At 48.1% G+C, this 22,966-nt stretch overlaps 1 protein-coding gene across 1 annotated transcript in view; it reads right to left on the reverse strand.

Moving 5' to 3' along the window:
• Positions 1–22,966, reverse strand: part of IQCA1L (IQ motif containing with AAA domain 1 like) — a 64,472-nt gene that overhangs the window by 38,187 nt on the left and 3,319 nt on the right. The window contains exons 2-3 of the mRNA XM_038391548.2: positions 7,442–7,561; positions 6,328–6,516 (exon numbers count right to left, since the gene is read on the reverse strand). Of these exons, the coding sequence (XP_038247476.1) occupies positions 6,328–6,516; positions 7,442–7,561 (309 nt within the window). The remainder of the gene's footprint in view (positions 1–6,327; positions 6,517–7,441; positions 7,562–22,966) is intronic.

A 22,966-nucleotide genomic window follows, 5' to 3' on the forward strand; every position in this document is an offset into this window, starting at 1 on the left:
AAAAAAGAGCTTATGGATAAATGTCCTAAAATAAAGCATAGGATGGGGTATCAGATCACAAAATCACTCTAGGAAACATGATGAATGGTTCCTTACACAGGTATCTATAATATGTAGGGGGGGAAATCTGCATGACCATGGGAGACTTCAATTTGAGTGAAGTACACTGGAGGTCATGCTCATGCTGGCAGTACTAAAATATCCTTGGAATTTCTAACCATTGTAAATGACAATTTCCTAATGCAAAAAGTGTTGCAGTCAACACGAGGGATTTCTTTATTAAACCTTGTCCTAACAGATAAAGAGGAACTGATCACAGAACTAAAAATTAATGATAACACAGTTACATGTGATCATGATTAGATCACATTTGTAATGTGCCAGCAGAATAAAGTCCAGATCAGTAACCTATATAGTTGGTGCTTTAATAGGGCCAATTTCACAAAGTTCCTACAGGCTGTGGACCAACTGGCTAAGCGGCAGTTCTGCAGAAAAGGACCTGGGGATTACAGTGGATGAGAAGCTGGATATGAGTCAGCAGTGTGCCCTTGTTGCCAAGAAGCCTAACGGCATATTGGGCTGCATTGTCAAGAGCATTGCCAGCAGATCGAGGGAAGTGATTATTCCCCTCTATTCGGTACTGGTGAGGCCACATCTGGAGTATTGCATCCAGTTTTGGGGCCCCCACTACAGAAAGGATGTGGACAAATTGGAGAAAGTCCAGCGAAGGGCAACAAAAATTATTAGGGGGCTGGAGCACATGACTTATGAGGAGAGGCTGAGGGAACTGGGCTTATTTAGTCTGCAGAAGAGAAGAGTGAGGGGGAATTTGATAGCAGCCTTGAATTACTGAAGGGAGATCCAAAGAGGATGGAGCTCGGCTGTTCTCAGTGGTGGCAGATGATGGGAAAAGGGGCAATGGTCTCAAGTTGCAGTGTGGGAGGTCTAAGTTGGATATTAGGTAAAACTTTTTCACTAGGAGGCTGCTGAAGCACTGGAATGGGTTCCCTAGGGAGGTGGTGGAATCTCCATCCTTAGAGGTTTTTAAGGCCCAGCTTGACAAAGCCCTGGCTGGATGATTTAGTTGGGGTTGGTCCTGCTCTGAGCAGTTTTGTTCAGCATCTTTATTAATGATCTGGATGTTGGGATTAATTGCACCCTCAGCAAGTTCACAGATGACACTAAAATGGGGGGAGAGGTAGATATGTTGGAGGGTAGAGATAGGGTCCAGAGTGATCTAGACAAATTGGAGGATTGGCCCAAAAGAAATCTGATGGGGTTCAACCAGGACAAGTGCAGAGTTCTGTACTTATGACAGAAGAATCCCATGCACCGCTACAGGCTGGGGACCAACTGGCTAAGCAGCAGTTCTGCCGAAAAGGACCTGGGGATTACAGTGGACAAGAAGCTGGACATGAGTCAGCAGTGTGTCCGTGTTTCCAAGAAGGCCAATGGCATACTGGGCTGCATTAGTAGGAGCACTGCCAGCAGATCGAGGGAAGTGATTATTCCCCTCTATTCTGTACGGGTGTGGCCACACCTGGAGTGTTGCGTCCAGTTTTGGTCCCCTCACTACAGAAGGGATGTGGACAAATTGGAGAGTCCAGCAGAGGGCAACGAAAATGATCAGGGGGTTGGGGCACATGACTTATGAGGAGAGGCTGAGGGAACTGGGCTTATTTAGTCTGCAGAAGAGAAGAGCGAGGGGGGTTTTGATAGCAGCCTTCAATTACCTGATAGGGGGTTCCAAAGAGGATGGAGCTTGGCAGGTCTCAGTGGTGACAGATGACAGAACAAGAAGCAATGGTCTCAAGTTGCAGTGGGGGAAGTCTAGGTTAGATATTAGGAAACACTATTTCACTAGGAGGGTGGTGAAGCACTGGAATGGGTTCCCTAGGGAGGTGGTGGAATCTCCTTCCTTAGAGGTTTTTAAGGTCAGGCTTGACAAAGCCCTGGCTGGGATGATTTAGTTGGGGATTGGTCCTGCTTTGGGCAGGGGGTTGGACGAGATGACCTCCTGTGGTCCCTTCCAACCCTGATATTCTATGATTCTATGAACATGACTGGATCCCAAATTATGGGCCGGCAGGCCTAGTGGGAGCATGTTTTGCAGGAGGGCAATCTGGCTCAGGATTATGTCCATGAGTTGCCTCTGTATCTCTTTGTCTTTTTCCAAGCATTTCTTTGCCAACCTGGTGAGGAGGGCTTTAAACTAGTTTCAAAGGGGGTAGGTGTCAAAAACCCATAGGTAAACATAGAAAAAGGCAACCTTAACAGAGGGTATATGTTGTTGGGTGGGCATGGAAAATTACAATAGGATCATAGGAGAACAAGAGGGAAATCAGTGAGGGAGACAGCTCGATATTTTAGATGTTTATATGCAAATGCAAGGAATAAACAGGAAGAACTGGAAGTATTAGTACACAAGCTAAATTATGACTTAATTGGCATGATAGAGACTTGGTGGGATAAATCTCATAATTGGAATACTGGTATAGAGGGATATCGCTTGTTCAGTAATGGCAGGCAGGGGAAAAAAGGGAAATGGTGTTGCATTATATATAAAGAATATATATACTTGTGCTGAGGTCCAGAAGGAGGCAAAAGGCAGACCAGTTGAAAGTTGCTGGGTGAAGATAAAAAGAGGAGGGAAACAGGGGCGATGTCATGGTAGGGGTCTACTGTAGAATAGCAAATCTGTACAAGGAGGTGGAGGAGGCATTTCTAGAACAAATAACAGAAATATCCCAAACCAAAAACCTGGTAGCAATGGGGGACTTAAACTACCTGTTGGAAAAGTAATACAGCAAAATGCAGAATTTCCAGCAAGTTCTTGGAACACACTGGGGACAACTTTTTGTTTCTTAAAGTGGAAGAAGTAACCAGGCGAACAGCCGTTTTAGACTTGATTCAGACTATCTGGTAGGAATTGGCTGCTTGGTGACTCTGGGCAGCTGGCCTGTAACTCCAGCTTTGCCCAGCAAGCACAGGCAGCAGTGGTTGCTATGAGCACAGGGTGATGGGCAGGTGGGGGAGCTACACCTCTGGGCAGCGAGGGGGGAGGAGAGGAAGGAGTAGCGCCTTTCCCTGCTCTCAGCCCTGCTCCCAGTGTGTGCTGGTCCCACTGGAACTGGCACCTGGGTTCACTGTGGCAAGCTCCCCACACAGCCTGAACTGGCTGCTCGTGCCTCCTGACTCCTGGAACAATGGGCATGAGGCAGGGACTTTGGACTCAAAACACACAAAGCCCCCAGCACTGTGCTCCCAGGACACCAAGGCCCCCTCACTCCCCACATTGCAGAGTGAACCCCACACCCAGCGGCCTGGCCAGGGCACCACTGGCCTAGAATGCTGTGCAGCATGACCACCCCGCCCAGCTCAGCACAGGACTGCATGCCAGAGCGGGGCACACCCATGGACTGTGTTGGGGACAGCTGCACCCTGATAGGATCCAGCCCTCAGGCTGCCTGCGAACAGCTCGAGGAGAGGCAACCGACAAGGCCCAGGGGCCAAGCTGTGACTGCTGGGAGAGCCAAGACACGGAGGGTGGGGCCCCAATCAGCCATGGGACCACGAAGTCTGCAATACAGTGCTCTGAGCTGGACTGCCAACGCTCCAGAATGTGTTCTCAGGCAGTCCAAGAATGCCACCTCCAGGGCAGAGGCAGAACTGCAGCCATGAGAGATTCCCCCATAGGTCATGTTCTCAGCCCTGGGACTGAAAGCAGGGAGCCAGAGTGATAGCCGTGTTAGTCTGTATCAGCAGAAAGAATGAGGAGTACTTGTGATACCATAGAGACTAACAAATGTATTTGAGCATAAGCTTTTGTGGGCTGAAGCCCACTTCATCAGATGCATGTAGTGGAAAATACAGTAGGAAGATAGATAGATATGCACACAGAGAACATGAAAAAATGGCAGTTGCCATACCAGCTCTAACGAGACCAATTGATTAAGGGGGGCTATTATCAGCAGGAGAAAAAAAATGTTGGCAGTGATAATTAGGATGGCCCATTTCAAACAGTTGACAAGAAGGTGTGAGTAACAGTAGGGGCAAAATTAGCATGGGGAAATATTTTTAGTCAGTCTAATGACTCATCCACTCCCAGTCTTTATTCAAGCCTAATTTAATGATGTCCAGTTTGCAGATTAATTCCAGTTCTGCTGTTTCTCGTTGGAGTTCGTGTCTGAAGTTTTTTTGTGGAATAATTGCGACTTTTAGGTCCGTAATTGAGTGTCCAGGGAGATTGAAGTGTTCTCCAACTGGTTTTTGAATGTTATAATTCTTGACGTCTGATTTGTGTCCATTTATTCTTTTGCCATTTGTGTCCATTTATTCTGTCCGGTTTGGCCAATGTACATGGCAGAGGGGCATTGCTGGCACATGATGGCATATATCACATTGGTAGATGTGCAGGTGAACGAGCCTCTGATAGTGTGGCTGATGTGATTAGGTCCTATGATGGTGTCCCCTGAATAGATATGTGGGCACAGTTGGCAACAGGCTTTGTTGCAAGGATAGGTTCCTGGGTTAGTGGTTCCGTTGTGTGTTGTGTGGTTGCTGGTGAGTATTTGCTGCAGGTTGGGGGCTGTCTGTAAGCGAGGACTGGCTGTCTCCCAAGATCTGCGAGAGCGAGAGATTGTCCTTTAGAATAGGTTGTAGATCCTTGATGATATGCTGGAGAGGTTTTAGTTGGGGGCTGAAGGTGATGGCTAGTGGTGTTCTGTTACTTTCTTTGTTGGGCCTGTCCAGTAGTAGGTAACTTCTGGGTACTCTTCAGGCTCCGTCAATTTGTTTCTTCACTTCAGCAGGTGGGTATTGTAGTTGTAAGAAAGCTTGATAGAGATCCTGTAGGTGTTTGTCTCTGTCCGAGGGGTTGGAGCAAATGCGGTTGTATCTTAGAGCTTGGCTGTAGACAATGGATCGTGTGGTGTGATCTGGATGAAAGCTAGAGGCATGTAGGTAGGAATAGCGGTCAGTAGGTTTCCGGTATAGGGTGGTGTTTATGCGACCATCACTTATTAGCACCGTAGTGTCCAGGAAGTGGATCTCTTGTGTGGACTGGTCCAAGCTGAGATTGATGGTGGGATGGAAATTGTTGAAATCCTGGTGGAATTCCTCAAGGGCTTCTTTTCCATGGGTCCAGATGATGAAGATGTCATCAATGTAGTGCAAGTAGAGGAGGGGCGCTAGGGGATGAGAGCTGAGGAAGCGTTGTTCTAAGTCAGCCATAAAAATGTTGGCATACTGTGGGGCCATGCGGGTACCCATAGCAGTGCCGCTGACTTGAAAGCAGGGAGTGTGGCTGGAGCCCAGAAGGGAGAAATGGGAATCACCAGGCAGTGTGGAGCACAGCTCAGGTCTGATTTCTGGCTCCCCAGGCACCCAGCAGCCACCTGTTTGCTGGGTATCCTATGCCCTCCGCCCCCACGCTCTGGTAGGGTTGCCAACTTTCTCATTGCACATAACTAAACACCCCTGCCCCGAGGCCACACCTATTCTCTGAGGCCTCACCCATGCTCGCTCCATTCCCTCCCTCACTCACTCACTTCCACCGGGCTGAGGCAGAGGGTTGGGGTGCAGAAGAGTGAGGGCTCCAGTGGGGGTGCAGGATCTGGGGTGGGGCCAGGGATGAGGTGTTCAGGGCACGGGAGAGGGCTCCAGGCTGGAACAGGGGATTGGGGGGGTGGTGAGGGCTCTGGCTGAGTGTGTGGGCTCTGGGGTGGGACCAGGGATGAGGGGTTTGGGTTGCAGGAGGGGGATCCAGGCTGAGGCAGAGGCAGAGGGTTGGAGTATGGGGGGGTGCAGGGTGTGGGAGGAAGTTTTGGGTGCGGAAAGGGACTGGGCTGGGGCAGGGGGGTTGGGGTGCAGGAGGGGGTTTGGGGAGCAGGGTCCCAACAGCACTTACCACAGCTCCCAGGAAGTGGCCACCAGGTCCCTGCAGCCCCTCAGTGCATGGGCGGCCAGGGAGGCTCTGTGCACTGCCCTTGTCCCTGCAGGCGCCGCCCCTGCAGCTCTCATTGGTCACAGCTCCCGGCCAATGGGAGCTGTGGAGCCAGAACTCGGGGCTGGGGCAGTGCGTGGAGCCTTCCTGGGCTTAGGGGACAGAAGGACCTAGCAGCTGCTTCCAGGAGCCACATGGAGCTAGGGCAGACAGAGAGCCTGCCTTAGCCCCGAGCCCCCACTGCACTGCTGACCGGACTTTAACAGCGTGTCGGACTTTAACAGCAGTGCCGACCAGAACCACCAGGATCCATTTATGATCAGGCGTTCCGGTCAAAAAACGGACGCCTGGCAACCCTACACTCTGGGCCGGACATATCTTACTTTTTGGATTCTGATGGCGGCCTGCTCACAGTCAAGCTCCTTGGCCCCACTCTCCCGGGCTCGCCTCTCTCGCTCCTCATCCCGCCGGATCTCCCACATGAACTTGGAACGCAGGCGGCCCTGGCGCATCCGCTCCGCCATCTGCACCAGCTGCACGGCCTCGTCCCGCAGCATGGCAGGCCGGGATGGCTGCGGGAGCAGGGCACAATGAGGGTTAGGGAATCTGTGCCATGATCCATCCCATGCCAGCCCCAGCCACAGGTACCAGGAAAAACAAAGCCCGCATGCCTCATGGCCAGCCCCAGCGAGAGTGCCAGGGAGAACAAAGCCTGCATGCCCCATGGCCAGGCCCAGGCCCAGGCCCAGGCCCAGGCCGAACAGATCCTGCATACCACGTGCCCAGCCCCAGTGCGCCAGGGAGAACAGAGCCCGCACACCCCATAGTATACCCCAGCCAGGGCACCAGGGAGAACAGCCGGGGGGGGGTCTGCTGCACTCTCCCCAGGCTTGCCCACAATTCCCTATCAAACCCATCCAGGGCCAGTCTCAGACACCTCATACATGGGAAACACCAGTAACAAGAGGCCATGGTCCCTGGTACAGCTCTATATCCCTAACAGGCCCTGGTAGAGCCCCCACTTCCTGCCCTGCTCCTTCCTGGGAGCAAATCCAGCCTCACAAACCTCCATCCACCTTCCTTTGCAGAACATTCTCCCCGCTTCCCCCCGCTGGCCTGATACAGACCCACCCTCCTTTCTCTGCACTCTCCCATGGGCTCCAATACAGCCCTGCCCCCACTCCTGCATCTCCCTCCACAGGCCCTAGAACATCCTCATTCCCCCTTCTGCCCTGCATCCACCACCAGCCCTAGTACAGCCCCACCCCTCTCTCCTGATCCATACCCATCCTGGTGCAGACCCTACCCCTCTTATCTGGGATCATCCTGCACTCTGCTGAACTCTCCCCACCCCTCCCACTACAGTGCCACCTGACACCCCGCCCATCCGCTGAGGCCCAGTTCTGCACCCCCAGCCCCTCGTGCAGCCCTGTACTTCAGGTGACTGGTGGGAGTCTCTTCGGCAGAGAAAGGGGCAGCCGGTGGGCAGGCACTCACCCCACAGGGCATGCCAGGCTCCACCCGGGCCAGGATCTCAGACAGCACCTGCTGACGCTCCTTCAGGGCCTTGGCTCTCTGGTTCACAAAATGCTTGGGGATGGGCACCTCCATGTCAGACTGGGGGAGAGCACAAGAGCCTCCCCATTAGTGCCATCAGCCCCTGGCCTCACGACCCCTCCACCTCAGCCCTCACACCCAGCCCCCCCTCCCCCCACTAGGAGCTCCCTCTCCTGACTAGGGGTGTAATAATGGGTGGGCCACAGCCCACGCACTTAGCATCCAGGCCCACCACCGCAGCCTCAGCCCCACTCCACCGCCTGGTGCTCCAGCCGGGGAGTGGGGTTAAGGGCTCACCCCGCTCTGCCTGCTGGGTGCTCCAGCCCAGGCATGGGAGCTTGCGGGCAGGCAAGCCCCCACGCCCCGACACTGCTACCCAGCTGGAGTGCTAGGTGGGCGAGCAGAATGGGGCAAGCCTCCATGCCCTGTCCCTGCTCCCTGGGTGTGCACCTGGGCTGCGGGGGGCCCTTGGCCAGCATGTCCATCGCCCCCAAGGCTGGCTGGAGAGGGTAGGGGGAAGCAATTCCAATTCCTCTGGCCCCCCCATCCCTCACACATCCGTAGTCAGGGCCCACCCAAGTGACCCATCCTGGCTATGCCACTGCTCCTGATGCGGCCTTCACAAACCCGCTGTTGCCACAGGTTCAGTGTTATGAGTAATGGAGTTGCTATGATGCAAGAAACTCCAGCCTCCTCACACTGCTCAGCCCTGCTCTCCCCTCCCCTCGCTGGTCTTGCTGGGCAAAGGGGAGCAAAGAGCCCAACAGCTCAGTGCAAATCTTCTCTCACAGATATCACACAGATACCCAGTTCCCAATGGGATCCAAACCCCAAAACTGTTTTGCTCTATATAAAGCTTATATAGAGTGCTGTGGCTCTTTTGTGAGCAGCTTCCTCCCTGGCTGCCTCAGCCTCCATAGCCCTTGTGTGTGCAGTCTCCTCCCTAGCTGTCTCTGCTTCTTTGAGCTTCTGTTGAAGCTCATGGTCCTTTGCCTTCTCTTCTGCTTCCAGTTTGGCCAGCTCTAATTTTGTAGCTGCCTCAGTGGTAGTCATTTTCCTGCTTTCTTGTGCTTATTTTCCTCACCCAAAATAAACAAACAGAAAATGACAAACCAGTAACCACTTTGTCTGTTCTCCATCCACCACACCCAAAACTCACTTAAAATCACTACCAGTGTCTCAAAGCAATCAACTGTGCACAGATCTTGCTCGACTATGTCACTGTGATGGGCTAAGTCAGAGATCCCCTTGGGACTGCCACCTGATGGGCTGGGACTACCTCTGAGCCCATTTTCCCTGGCAGTTTGGGACTTCAGTACCCCGACTTGTTGAGCCAGACACAGTAGCCTGCTACAAACCCAGGCCCAAACCACGTCCCCCAAAAGCTGCAGGCTTAATTGAAAACAGCTTAAGAAGTGCTGCTGTCTCCAACACAGAGATACCCAGTTCCCAATAAGATCCAAACCCCAAATAAATGTGTTTTGCTCTATATAAAAGTTTATACAGGGTAAACTCAAATTGTTCACCCTCTATAACACTGATAGAGAGATATGCACAGCTGTTTGTTCCCCCAGGAATTAATTACTTGCTCTGGGTTAATTAATAACTAAAAAAAGTGATTTTATTTAATATAAAAAGTAGGAATTAAGTGGTTCCAAGTAATAACAGACAGAACAAAGTAAATTACCAAGCAAAATAAAACACACCCAGGTCTAAGCCTAGTACAGTAGGAAACTAAAAACACAGGTAAATCTCACACTCAGATGTTCCAATAAGCTTCTTTGACAGACTAGACTCCATCCTAGTCTGGGTCCAGCAATCACTCACACCCCCGTAGTTACTGTCCTTTGTTCCAGTTTCTTTCAGGCATCTGTTTGGTGTGGAGAGGCTACCTTTTGAGCCAGCTGAAGACAAAATGGAGGGGTTTCCAGGGGCTTATATAGTCTTTCCCTTGTGGATGGAAACCCCTCTCTTCTCCTGTGTAAAATCCACTCCACAAGGTGGGGTCTCTAGCCACCTGGGCAAGTCACATGTCTATGAATGATTCAGCTTTTTGCAGGCCAATGCCATTGTTTACATGTTAGCTTGAATGTTCCCAGGAAAGCTTACATGTGGATTGGTGTCTCCCAAGGTCCATTGTTAGCTAAGTACTCTTAATTACTTGAATAACCCCTTCACGCTACGTTGACCAAGTCTGCCTTGTGCTTCCTACAGCAAACACTTTCAATACAAGCAGAGCCAATGCTCATAACTTCAGATATAAAAATGATACATGCATATGAATAGGATGAATACATTCAGTAGAACATAACCTTTGCAAAGATATGTTACATGGCATATCTAGCATAAAACATGTTCCAGGTAGGTCATATTTACACTCATAAGCATATTTCTATAAAGCATTATGGGGTGCAATGTCACAGAAGGCCAGGTGACAAATGTTTGCCAGGAACAAGGAGAGGGCAGTGAGGTTGTTGAGTGCGGGCTGCAGGAAGCAGGAAGATGCTCCTGGATTGGGACTAAAGAGGGGTCAGAGGGCTCTAGAACTAACCCAGATGGACTGTGCTATAAACTTTCTGTTCTCTAGATTAACTAAGGATTTTCTATACTGTGTTCTAGACATCTAATAAACCCTCCTGCTTTTACAGCGCTGGCTGAGAGTCACTGCAGATTAAGAAGGTGGGGCTGCATCGCTCCCTTTGGTGGTACAAGTCTCCCTCAGGTGCCCATCTCAGGTGGGCTCACTGAAGGGAGCTCACGATGTGAAGCAGAGGTGCTGAAGGCTCTGAGGTTCAGCCCCAGGAGGCAGTGAAGCCAAGTGGCTTACCCTACTGAAAGAGCGTGACCCTAAGGTGGTCTGGCTCCCTGAAGGCAGCCTCCCTGGGACTCTACCAGAGCACTGAACCTGTGGCTCTGTGACAACCTGCATTCCTTGATTAATAACTTTGCATTTGACTATATTAAAATGGATTGTTTGAATGAGCTCAACTTCGAAAGTCCCTCTAAGCTGTGGGGGCACGCAGCAGCCTATTCAGTACCACGTCCCTCCCGCAACCCGGACCTGCCACAGATGGGGAAGAGGCACCTATACCGCAGCCCCAACCCCAGAGCTGCCATGGTGGGGAGAGATGCCTCAGTTTCCCCTATGTATGACAAGTGTCTAGATGGTGGGATAAGGATGTGTGAGCTTGCAGAGACCTAGAAGGCAGGTGTGAGTACCATCTGCACAGAGAATGGCTGACACCCTGTAACCTGACAACCTATGGCCCCCTCTTTTGCAAGGTTTTAGGAACAGAGATCAGGTGACCTTTTTGCCTGGGAAAGGGACAAAGGAGGGGTTATAGAGGGTCAGAGGCTGGGCTGGTGGAAACTAGTCTCAGTCCAAAACCAGGAGACTTGGGGGGGTGTAAGCCCAGGGCTCTAGACAGCCCCCCGCCGATGGTCTCTGCTGAAGGTTCCTGACTTCTGTGCTAACAAGGTCTGCTCTATGCTGTATTCCCAACAACTAGTAAACCCTTTTGTGTTACACTGGCAGAGAGTCACTGCAGGCTAGAGATCAGGGTGGCATTGCTCCCTCTGGGTATAGAGGCCCTGGGATCCAGATAGGATTGCCAACCTCCAGGATTGGCCTGGGGGCTCCAGGAATTAAAGTTTGTCATATGATTAAATCTCCAGGAATATGTCCAACCAAAATTGGCAATCCTAGGTCCAGAGCAAGTGGACTTCCTGAGGGGGCCCACAATGAGTGACAGGTGGGCTGGAGGCTCATAGAGTGTGGTTCCAGGAGGCAGTGGAGCCCAGGGTTTAGCACCTGAGAGTGAGTGGACCCCTGGCCCCCTGAGAAGGGCTGTTGCACTGAAGGGAAAGGTCCTCCCAGAGACCATATGGAACAGAGGTCCTGTCAGGATTCCCCCTCAACTCTGAGGTACAGATCATAGAATATCAGGGTTGGAAGAGACCTCAGGAGGTCATCTAGTCCAACCCCCTGCTCAAAGAGGACCAATCCCCAACTAAATCATCCCAGCCAGGGCTTTCTCAAGCCTGACATTAAAGACCTCTAAGGCAGGAGATTCCACCACCTCCCTAGGTAACTCATTCCAGTGCTTCACAACCCTCCTATTGAAAGTTTTTCCTAATATCCAAACTAAACCTCCCACACTGCAATTTGAGACAATTACTCCTTGTTCTGTGGGGACCCACATGAAAGACCCCCTAAGCTTATATTCTACCATCTTAGGTTAAAACTTCCCCAAGGCACAAATTCCTTTCCTTGTCCTTGGACACTATTGTTGCCACCACCAAGTGATTTACACAAAAATTCAGGGAAGGGTCACTTGGAATCCCTATCCCCCCCAAAATATGCCCCCAAGTCCCTTCACTCCCTTTCCTGGGGAGGCTTGAGAATAATATACCAACCAATTGCCTTAGCAATTTGAGCACAGACCAGACCCTTTGATTTCAGTATCCTGAAGACAAATCAGGTTCTTAAAAGAACTTTATTTATAAAGGAAAAAAAATAAAAAGAATCACACCTGCAAAATCAGGATGGAAGGTAACTTTACAGGGTAATAAAAAGATTTAACACACAGAAGATTCCCCTCTAGGCTCAGCTTCCCAGTTACAAGAACAGGACTAAAACTACCTCTGTAGCATAGGAAAATTCATAAAAACGAAACAAATAACCTAATGCATTTCTTTGCCCTACTTACAATTTCTGTGGTTTTAGATGGAGTATTCCAGGTATATTTTCAGGAGATATTGTACCTGCTTGGCTTTTCCCTCTGTCCGGAGAGGGAACAACAAATCCTCCCCCCCACGTCCCCAATTTGAAAGCATCTTTTTCCTCTTTGGTCAGGTGCCAACTAGATTTGAACTGCTTAACCCCTTCCAGGTAAGGCAATCCAGTAGTTGCCAAGGAGAGATTTTATGCTACTGCATACGTAAAGGTTGCTACCCTTTCCTCTATTCATGACAGGGCCTGTGAGTCTGAGACAACTGGCATTAATTTCCTGTGCTTTCATTTTTTAAAATCAGCTTTTCCATTATTTTGCCTGGGGTTCATGTCAGGCAAACTGGTCTATAGGTACCTGCTCTCTTTGAAAAGGGGCAATGTGAGCTCTGTTCCAGGCCTTTGGCATTTCTCTGTCATGGGACAGCTGCCCTTTATGGGGCATGAGCGGTCACCACTAGCCATCACCTTCAGCCCCCAGCTAAAACCTCTCCAACGCATCATCAAGGATCTACAACCTATCCTGAAGGACGACCCATCACTCTCACAGATCTTGGGAGACAGGCCAGTCCTAGCTTACAGACAGCTCCCCAACCTGAAGCAAATACTCACCAGCAACCACACAACAGAACCACTAACCCAGAAACCCATCCTTGCAACAAAGCCCGTTGCCAACTCTGTCCACATATCTATTCAGGGGACACCATCATAGGACCTAATCACATCAGCCACACTATCAGAAGCTTGTTCACCTGCGCATCTACCAATGTGATATATGCCATCATGTGCCAGCAATGCCCCTCTGCCATGTACATTGGCCAAACTGGACAGTCTCTATGTAAAAGAATGAATGGACACAAATCAGACGTCAAGAATTATAACATTCAAAAACCAGTTGGAGAACACTTCAATCTCTCTGGTCACTCGATCACAGACCTAAGAGTGGCTATACTTCAACAAAAAAGCTTCAAAAACAGACTCCAACGAGAAACTGCTGAATTGGAATTAATTTGCAAACTGGATACAATTAACTTCAGCTTGAATAGAGACTGGGAGTAGATGGGTCATTACACAAAGTAAAACTATTTCCCCATGTTATTTCTCCCCCCAACCCCACCCCAGCCCTCACTGTTCCTCAGACGTTCTTGTTAACTGCTGGAAATGGCCCACCTTGATTATCACCATAAAAGGTTTTCCTCCTCCTCTCCCCCCCTCCCCCCGCTGGTAATAGCTCATCTTAAGTGATCACTCTCCTTACAGTGTGTATGAGAAAATCCATTGTTTCATGTTCTCTCTCTCTCTGTGTATACAAATCTCCCCACTGTATTTTCCACCGAACGCATCCAATGAAGTGAGCTGTAGCTCACGAAAGCTTATGCTCAATAACAAACAAACAACAAACAACTAACAATAAATTTGTTAGTCTCCAAGGTGCCACAAGTCCTCCTTTTCTTTTTGTGAATACAAACTAACATGGCTGCTACTCTGAAACCAGCCTGTCTGTGACTGCCTTATGAAGGCCCCACATGGGGGCAAGCGGCTGCCTAGTAAGTGAGCACCTGGACCCAATAAAAGGTTACTTAAGCTCAGAGAGGGGATCTCCCAAGGGAGACAGGGAAGCTCTTGTGGAGAGACGCTCCCAAGAAAGGGCTGAGCAGGGAGCCTAGAGTAGTGGTTCTCATTCAGGGGTATGCATACCCCTAGGGGTACTCAACTCACCTAGATCAGTGTTTCTCAACCTGAGAGTTGCAGCCCTGGGGTGGTGGGGGGTGTTACAGGATGGGGTTAGGGGGATTGCAAGTGCAGGGCTGGCATTAGGAGGTGGTAAGCAGGACAACTGCCTGGGGCCCTATGCCATACAGAGCCCTCACAAAGCTAAATTACATGCTTCAGCTCTGCCCTCAGGCTTCAAACAAGGCTCACATGAAAACAGCTCAAGTATCCCACTGAACTGCAAGTACAATATTTATATTCTACTCTTGCATAATTATATGGTAAAAATGAAAAAGTAAACAACTTGTCAGCAATAGGGTGCATTTATCTTTTTGTGCCATTTTGTAAGCAAGTAGTTTAAGTGAGCTGAAACTGGGGGTTACGCAAGACAAACCAGACTCCTGAGAGGGAGTCTGGAACGGTTGAGAACCACTGACTTAGCGGATGAGCTCTCTAGCAACCCCCCCACCCCCAAATGGGGAGCCTGTAAAAGATGCTCTTAGAGAGGGGAGCCTCCTAGCCAGCAAGGCTGCAGTCAGCAGGTATCCAAGAGGGCCTAGTCATAATCCAGGGTCTCCCAGTCAAGGGCCAGAAGCCTGCCCTGGTGAGGATCAGCTGCTGTCCCCGGAGAAGTGTCACAGTGGATGGACCTCCTGGACCCCAGCTCCAGAGAAAGATTTTACTCTGATAGAGGCAAGAGGCTTAACACCAGGGGCAGAAAGCAGAACCAAGAGAACCCCTGGGGAAGAACCTGGGTAGAAGTAGGCACTAGACTCAGGTGGGAGACAGACTAAGAATGACCTTGTCAATCAGCTGGGATGACCATTTTGTATATATTCTGCACTGACTTGTCTGTTAATACATGAAACCCTTCACAAGGGGGTGCTCCTTAGCTGCTAATTGTCTGTTTAGTCTCATTCATTCTCAAACTTTTTGCATCTTTCACACAGCAAGCCTCTTACTGTGATGCCCCTTATAAATGAAAAACAGGGGTTAATTTAAATGGGGGATAATAGCTGTCAGCCTCACAGAGCTGACACCTCACAACCCCCATCTTGCACCCCTGTGAGGGGGGAGTCACACCTGCCAGTTTGAGACCCCCTAGTCTTATTGCTATGCTATCTCAAGTGAGGGGGGTGGTAGAATCAAGTAAGGGCTTACCTGCAATACCATACCCATTTGCAAAGGGAAGTCTGGGTCAGCCTGAAATGATGAGACCACAATATCCCCACATTTACTAAAAATTAACACCAGGAGGGACGAGGTCTCCCCAGCCAGCTCTTTTAGAACAGTTGGGTGCAAGTTTATAGATTTCAAGGTCAGAAGGGACCATTGTGGATCATCTAATCTGACCTCTTATATAACACAGGCCATCAAACTTCTACAAAATAATTCCTAGAGAAAGTTTTTTTGGAAAAACATCCAGTACAGATTTTAAAATGGTCAATTATGGAGAATCCACTACAACTCTTGGTAAATTGTCTCAAGGGTTAATTACTGTTACCATTAAAAAAAATTATGCCTTATTTCCAGTCTGAAATCTAGCTTCAGCTTCCAACCCCTGGATCATGTTAGAACTTTGTCTACTAGATGGAAGAGCCCATTATTAAGTATTTGTTGCTCATGTAGATACTTATAAAGAAGCGACTTGATTACAACCTTCTCTGTTGGAAGGATCTGTTCTGGGTCCAGTGTTATTTAACATCTTTATTAATTACATGGATGTAGGAAGAGAAAGCACATCGACCAAATTTGCAGATGACAAAACTGGGGGGGAGGGTGCAAACACTTTGGAATAGAGAGCTAAAAATCAAAAGGCATCTTGATAAATTGGAGAACTGAACTATAGCCAACAAAAATGAAATTAACAGACAAATGTGAAGTGCTATACCGAGGGAAGAACAAACAAATGCATAAAAACATAATGAGGGATAAATGGCTTGGCAGCAGCACTGTAGATCATAACCTCAACATGAGTCAACACTGCGATGCTGTTGCAAAAAAGCAAATGCAGTTTTTGGTTACATTAACAGAGGCATAGCATACAAGTCATGGGAGGTGATAGTTTCGCTTGGCACTAGTTAGGCCTCAGCTGGAGTACTATGTCCAGTTTTGGTCAACAATATATAGAAAGGATGTACAGAAACTGGAAAGGATCCAGAGGTGAGAGACCAAGATGATCAAAGGGATGGAATGCAGCCAGGTGAGCAAAGACTGAAGGAATTGGGTATGTTTAGTTTGGAAAAGAGGAGATTAAGAGGGAACATGACAGCAGTCCTCAAATATTTGAAAGGCTGCCATGAAAGATGGAGAAAAGTTGTTCTCTCTTGCCACAGTGGCAGGACAAGAGACAATGGGTTCAAACTACAGCACAGCACATTTATCTCAGAAAAAACTTCCTAACTGTAAGAACAGTTGGACAAGGGAACAGATGCCTAGGGAGGTTGTGGAAGCTCCATCACTGGAGGTTTTCCAAAGGAGGTTGAATAGCCCTGTCTTGGATGGGTCAGACAACAAATCCTCCACCGTGGCAGAGGATTAGGCTAGATGACCCTTGTGGTCCCTTCTAACCCTATGGTTCTAGGATTCTCTTTGTTAAGCTAAATAGAGGCACTGAGCAGTTTGAATCTAATCCTTTAAGCATTCAAGTGGCTCTTCTCTGAACCATTTTCAATTTAAATCAACATCCTTCTTGGATTGGGGATACCAGAATGGAACACAGTATTCCAGCAGTGGTCACACTAGTGACCAATGCATTTATTTTACCTCTGTATGTTCAACTGATTATCCACCACTCCCCCAAAATCTCTCTCAGAGTCACTGCTTCCAGGATAGTGCCCCCATCCTGAAAGTATGGCCTACATTTGTTGTTCCTAAATGTATACATTTAGCAGTATTAAAAACAGTTGGTTTACACCCAGTTTACCAAGCAATCTAGATTGCTCTGTCAGTGAGCTGTCTTCTTCCTTGTTTACCATTCCCCCAATTATTGTTTCAGAGTAGCAGCCGTGTTAGTCTGTATTCGCAAAAAGAAAAGGAGTACTTGTGGCACCTTAGAGACTAACAAATTTATTAGAGCATAAGCTTTCGTGAGCTACAGCTCACTTCATCGGATGCATTTGGTGGAAAAAACAGAGGAGAGATTTACACACACACACACACACACAATGAAATAATGGGTTTATCATACACACTGTAAGGAGAGTGATCACTTAAGATAAGCCATCACCAGCAGCAGGGGGGGGAAAGGAGGAAAACCTTTCATGGTGACAAGCAAGGTAGGCTAATTCCAGCAGTTAACAAGAATATCAGAGGAACGGTGGGGGGTTGGGTGGGGGGGAGAAATAACATGGGGAAATAGTTTTACTTTGTGTAATGACTCATCCATTCCCAGTCTCTATTCAAGCCTAAGTTAATTGTATCCAGTTTGCAAATTAATTCCAATTCAGCAGTCTCTCGTTGGAGTCTGTTTTTGAAGCTTTTTTGTTGAAGGATAGCCACTCTTAGGTCTGTGATCGAGTGACCAGAGAGATTGAAGTGTTCTCCAACTGGTTTTTGAATGTTATAATTCTTGACGTCTGATTTGTGTCCATTCATTCTTTTACGTAGAGACTGTCCAGTTTGGCCAATGTACATGGCAGAGGGGCATTGCTGGCACATGATGGCATATATCACATTGGTAGATGCGCAGGTGAACGAGCCTCTGATAGTGTGGCTGATGTGATTAGGCCCTATGATGGTGTCCCCTGAATAGATATGTGGACAGAGTTGGCAACGGGCTTTGTTGCAAGGATAGGTTCCTGGGTTGGTGGTTCTGTTGTGTGGTGTGTGGTTGCTGGTGAGTATTTGCTTCAGATTGGGGGGCTGTCTGTAAGCAAGGACTGGTCTGTCTCCCAAGATCTGAGAGAGCGATGGCTCGTCCTTCAGGATAGGTTGTAGATCCTTGATGATGCGTTGGAGAGGTTTTAGTTGGGGGCTGAAGGTGATGGCTAGTGGCGTTCTGTTGTTTTCTTTGTTGGGCCTGTCCTGTAGTAGGTGACTTCTGGGTACTCTTCTGGCTCTGTCAATCTGTTTCTTCACTTCAGCAGGTGGGTACTGTAGTTGTAGGAATGCATGATAGAGATCTTGTAGGTGTCTGTCTCTGTCTGAGGGGTTGGAGCAAATGCGGTTATATCGTAGCGCTTGGCTGTAGACAATGGATTGAGTGGTATGATCTGGATGAAAGCTAGAGGCACGTAGGTAGGAATAGCGGTCAGTAGGTTGCCGATATAGGGTGGTGTTTATGTGACCATCGCTTATTAGCACCGTAGTGTCCAGGAAGTGGATCTCTTGTGTGGATTGGTCCAGGCTGAGGTTGATGGTGGGATGGAAATTGTTGAAATCATGGTGGAATTCCTCAAGAGCTTCTTTTCCATGGGTCCAGATGATGAAGATGTCATCAATGTAGCGCAAGTAGAGTAGGGGCATTAGGGGACGAGAGCTGAGGAAGCGTTGTTCTAAGTCAGCCATAAAAATCTTGGCATACTGTGGGGCCATGCGGGTACCCATCGCAGTGCCGCTGATTTGAAGGTATACATTGTCAGGATTTCCAGCATTTGCTCAAGAAACTCCCTGAAAAAGAACAAATCCGCACAGACACACCCCTGGAGCCCCGACCTGGGGTATTCTATCTGCTACCCAAGATCCATAAACCTGGAAATCCTGGATGCCCCATCATCTCAGGCATTGGCACCCTGACAGCAGGATTGTCTGGCTATGTAGACTCCCTCCTCAGGCCCTTTGTTACCAGCCCTCCCAGCTATCTTCGAGACACCACTGACTTCCTGAGGAAACTAGTCCATTGGTGATCTTCCTAAAAACACCATCCTAGCCACTATGGATGTAGAAGCCCTCTACACCAACATTCCACACAAAGATGGACTACAAGCCGTCAGGAACAGTATCCCCGATACTGTCACGGCTAACCTGGTGGCAGAACTTTGTGACTTTGTCCTGACCCATAACTATTTCACATTTGGTGACAATGTATACCTTGCTCCAACCCCTCAGACAGAGACAAACACCTACAAGATCTCTATCATGCATTCCTACAACTACAATACCCACCTGCTGAAGTGAAGAAACAGATTGACAGAGCCAGAAGAGTACCCAGAAGTCACCTACTACAGGACAGGCCCAACAACAGAACGCCACTAGCCATCACCTTCAGCCCCCAACTAAAACCTCTCCAATGCATCATCAAGGATCTACAACCTATCCTGAAGGACAAGCCATCGCTCTCTCAGATCTTGGGAGACAGACCAGTCCTTGCTTACAGACAGCCCCCCAATCTGAAGCAAATACTCACCAGCAACCACACACCACACAACAGAATCACCAACCCAGGAACCTATCCTTGCAACAAAGCCCGTTGCCAACTCTGTCCATGTATCTATTCCGGGGACACCATCATAGGGCCTAATCACATCAGCCACACTATCAGAGGCTCGTTCACCTGCGCATCTACCAATGTGATATATGCCATCATGTGCCAGCAATGCCCCTCTGCCATGTACATTGGCCAAACTGGACAGTCTCTACGTAAAAGAATGAATGGACACAAATCAGACGTCAAGAATTATAACATTCAAAAACCAGTTGGAGAACACTTCAGTCTCTCTGGTCACTCGATCACAGACCTAAGAGTGGCTATCCTTCAACAAAAAAGCTTCAAAAACAGACTCCAACGAGAGACTGCTGAATTGGAATTAATTTGCAAACTGGATACAATTAACTTAGGCTTGAATAGAGACTGGGAATGGATGAGTCATTACACAAAGTAAAACTATTTCCCCATGGTATTTCTCCCTCCCACCCCACCCCCCACTGTTCCTCTGATATTCGATGAAGTGAGCTGTAGCTCACGAAAGCTTATGCTCTAATAAATTTGTTAGTCTCTAAGGTGCCACAAGTACTCCTTTTCTTTTTCCCCAATTATTGTGTCATCTCATCAGTGATGAGTTTGTTTTCATCTAGGTAATTGATCAAAATATTAAATAGCATAGAGCCAAGATTGGTCCCTGTAGAACCCACTGAAAATACACCTGCTTGATGACAATTCCATTTTTACAATTACATTTTGAGACCTATCAGTTAACTTGATTGTAAGTGGATTAAACACTGGCTATCTAGCCCTGCTGATTTAAAAGTGTTTATCCCTAGTAGATCCCATCCAACATGCTCCTTGGTTACTAATGGACTGGAAAATATTTCAGGATTCTCATGCAATAGGAATACATCATCCTGCTTCTTTCCAAATACTGAATATTTATTGAACACTGCTGCCTTTTCTGCATTAAAAATTTTATTACCATCTAATTATACCATTGTTAGAATTTCTTGTGTCCCTAATATACTTCTAAAAGTCCTTCTTAATGTCCTTAGACTTGCCACTCAGATTTCCCCCCCCCGATATCTTTAGCTTCCCTTATCAATTTTCTACACTTCACAACTTCTAATTTAGATTGATTGCTATACATATTCCCCATTTTCTATTTGTTTTATATTGCTTTCTTATTGCTAATTGCTGCCTTCACTTTCCCACTGAAGGAGGATGGGCTTTTAGCCAAAGTTGTCCTCTTTGCTGATTGTGGAACCATGGCTTTTTGGTCATCTAACAAAACTCTCCTTAAAGAGCTCCCAATTTTAATTCACATTTTCCTGTTTAATTTGTCTCTTGCAATCAGATTTACCTATGGGAAATTCACTCTTCTGAAATATCAAGTATATACATTACTGGTAAGAACTGTCCTCGGTTCACCCATAATAAATGCAATCAGGTCAACAATCACTGGTCCCTAGGCAACCAACAGCTTCCAGTTCAGTGATGAATTCATCTCTATCCAGCACAATGGATAGAGTTACTTCATGTTGGCTGTAATAACTTTTGTGTTAGAAAATAATCTATAACTTTCAGAAACTCTACTCATGTTTTACTACTGGCCATGCAACCTCCACCAAATGAAAGTACCCCATAACACCACACTTTTCACACATTACAGAAAGGTGCTTATCCACATCCTGTTCTCTATTTTAATTTTGATCAGAGATAGCAGGGTTGGAAGGGACCTCAGGAGGTATCTAGTCCAACCCTCTGCTCAAAGCAGGGCCAATCTCCAACTAAATCATCCCAGCCAGGGCTTTGTCAAGCCTGACTTTAAAAACCTCAAAGAAAGGAGATTCCACCACCTCCCTAGGTAACCCATTCCAGTGTTTCACCACCCTCCCAGTGAAAAAGTTTTTAACATCCAACCTAAACCTCCCCCACTGCAACTTGAGACTATTACTCCTTGTTCTGTCATCTGCTACCACTGGGAACAGTCTAGATCCATCCTCTTTGGAACCCCCTTTCAGCTAGTTGAAAGCAGCTATCAAATCCCCCCTCATTCTTCTCTTCCGCAGACTAAACAATCCCAGTTCCCTCAGCCTCTCCTCATAAGTCATTTTTGTTGCCCTCCGCTGGATGCTTTCCAATTTTTTTCCCCCCACATCCTTCTTGTAGTGTGGGGCCCAAAACTGGACACAGTACTCCAGATGAGGCCTCACCAATGTCGAATAGAGGGGAACCATCATGTCCCTCGATCTGCTGGCAATGCCCCTACATATACAGCCCAAAATACCATTGGCCTTCTTGGCAACAAGGGCACACTGTTGACTCTCATCCAGCTTCTCATCCACTGTAACCCCTAGGTCCTTTTCTGCAGAACTGCTTCCTAGCCATTCAGTTCCTAGTCTGTCGTAGTTCATGGGATTTGTCCTTCCTAAGTGCAGGACTCTGCACTTGTCCTTGTTGAAGCTCAGATTTCTTTTGGCCCAATCCTCTAATTGGTCTAGGTCCATCTGTATCCTATCTACCTCCTCCCAGTTTAGTGTCATCTCTGACCTTGCTGAGGGTGCAGTTAATCCCATCATCCAGATCATTAATAATGATGTTGAACAAAACTGGCCCCAGGACTGGCACTCCACTTGATACTGGCTGCCAACTAGACATGGAGCCATTGATCACTACCCATTGAGCCCAACAATCTAGCCAGCTTCCTATCCACCTTTAGTCCATTCATCCAGCCCATACTACTTTAACTTACTGGCAAGAATACTGTGGGAGACAGTGTCAAAAGCTTTGCTAAAGTCAAGGAACAACATGTCCACTGCTTTCGCCTCATGCACAGTTATCTCATCATGGAAGGCAATTAGATTAGTCAGGTATGACTTGCCCTTAGTGAATGCCCTTGAAGGTCTACAACAGTGGTCAACAAACTTCGGCACGTTGCCCTCAGGGTAATCTGCTGGCAGGCCACGAGACATTTTGTCTACATTGAAAGTCTGCAGGCACAGCACCCCGCAGCTCCCAGTAGCTGCGGTTTGCCATTCCCGGCCAATGGGAGCTGTGGGAAGCAGCAGTGAGCATGTCCCTGCGGCCTGCGCTCCTGATTTTAAGATTCCAGTCATGTGACATGTCCCACCAGGTTTCAGTAATGCTATGGAGAACAGAGAAATCTGTATTTTTTGGATGAACATTATATGCAACTGTTTCCTTTCCAGCTTGTTCCCCTTTACAGCCTCCTTTGATTCAGCTCCATGCAGTCACCCAGAACAACATCAGGCCAGGAGACTATGACAGAGATAATGCATCTCCAGTGATAATGCCAAGCATCCTTAAGGGAAAATGGGTGAACAGGTAACTGGAAAATAACCTGGCTGAGGGACAGGAAAGTAGGTAACAGGCCTATTTTTCCCCAAGACTAGAGCCTAAAGCGAAAAGAACCCTGCCTCAGGGTGACCAGAACCCAGTAGCTCCAAGAGGGAAACTGTAGGAGGAGATATAGCCTTCTGACAGCTCTGCCTACATAAGGAAGGCAGGGCCTTTAGGGATGTGGCTGAGGCAGCTGGGCTCACCTGACCTTTGAGAAAGGTGCTGAGCAGTAGGTAAGACCCATCATGTAGTGCTAAATTTTAATAATGCAGGAGGCCTGCAGAAATGATGG

The sequence above is a fragment of the Dermochelys coriacea genome, chromosome 2, assembly GCF_009764565.3.
Source record: "Dermochelys coriacea isolate rDerCor1 chromosome 2, rDerCor1.pri.v4, whole genome shotgun sequence".
Classification (NCBI taxonomy): Eukaryota; Metazoa; Chordata; order Testudines; family Dermochelyidae; genus Dermochelys; species Dermochelys coriacea.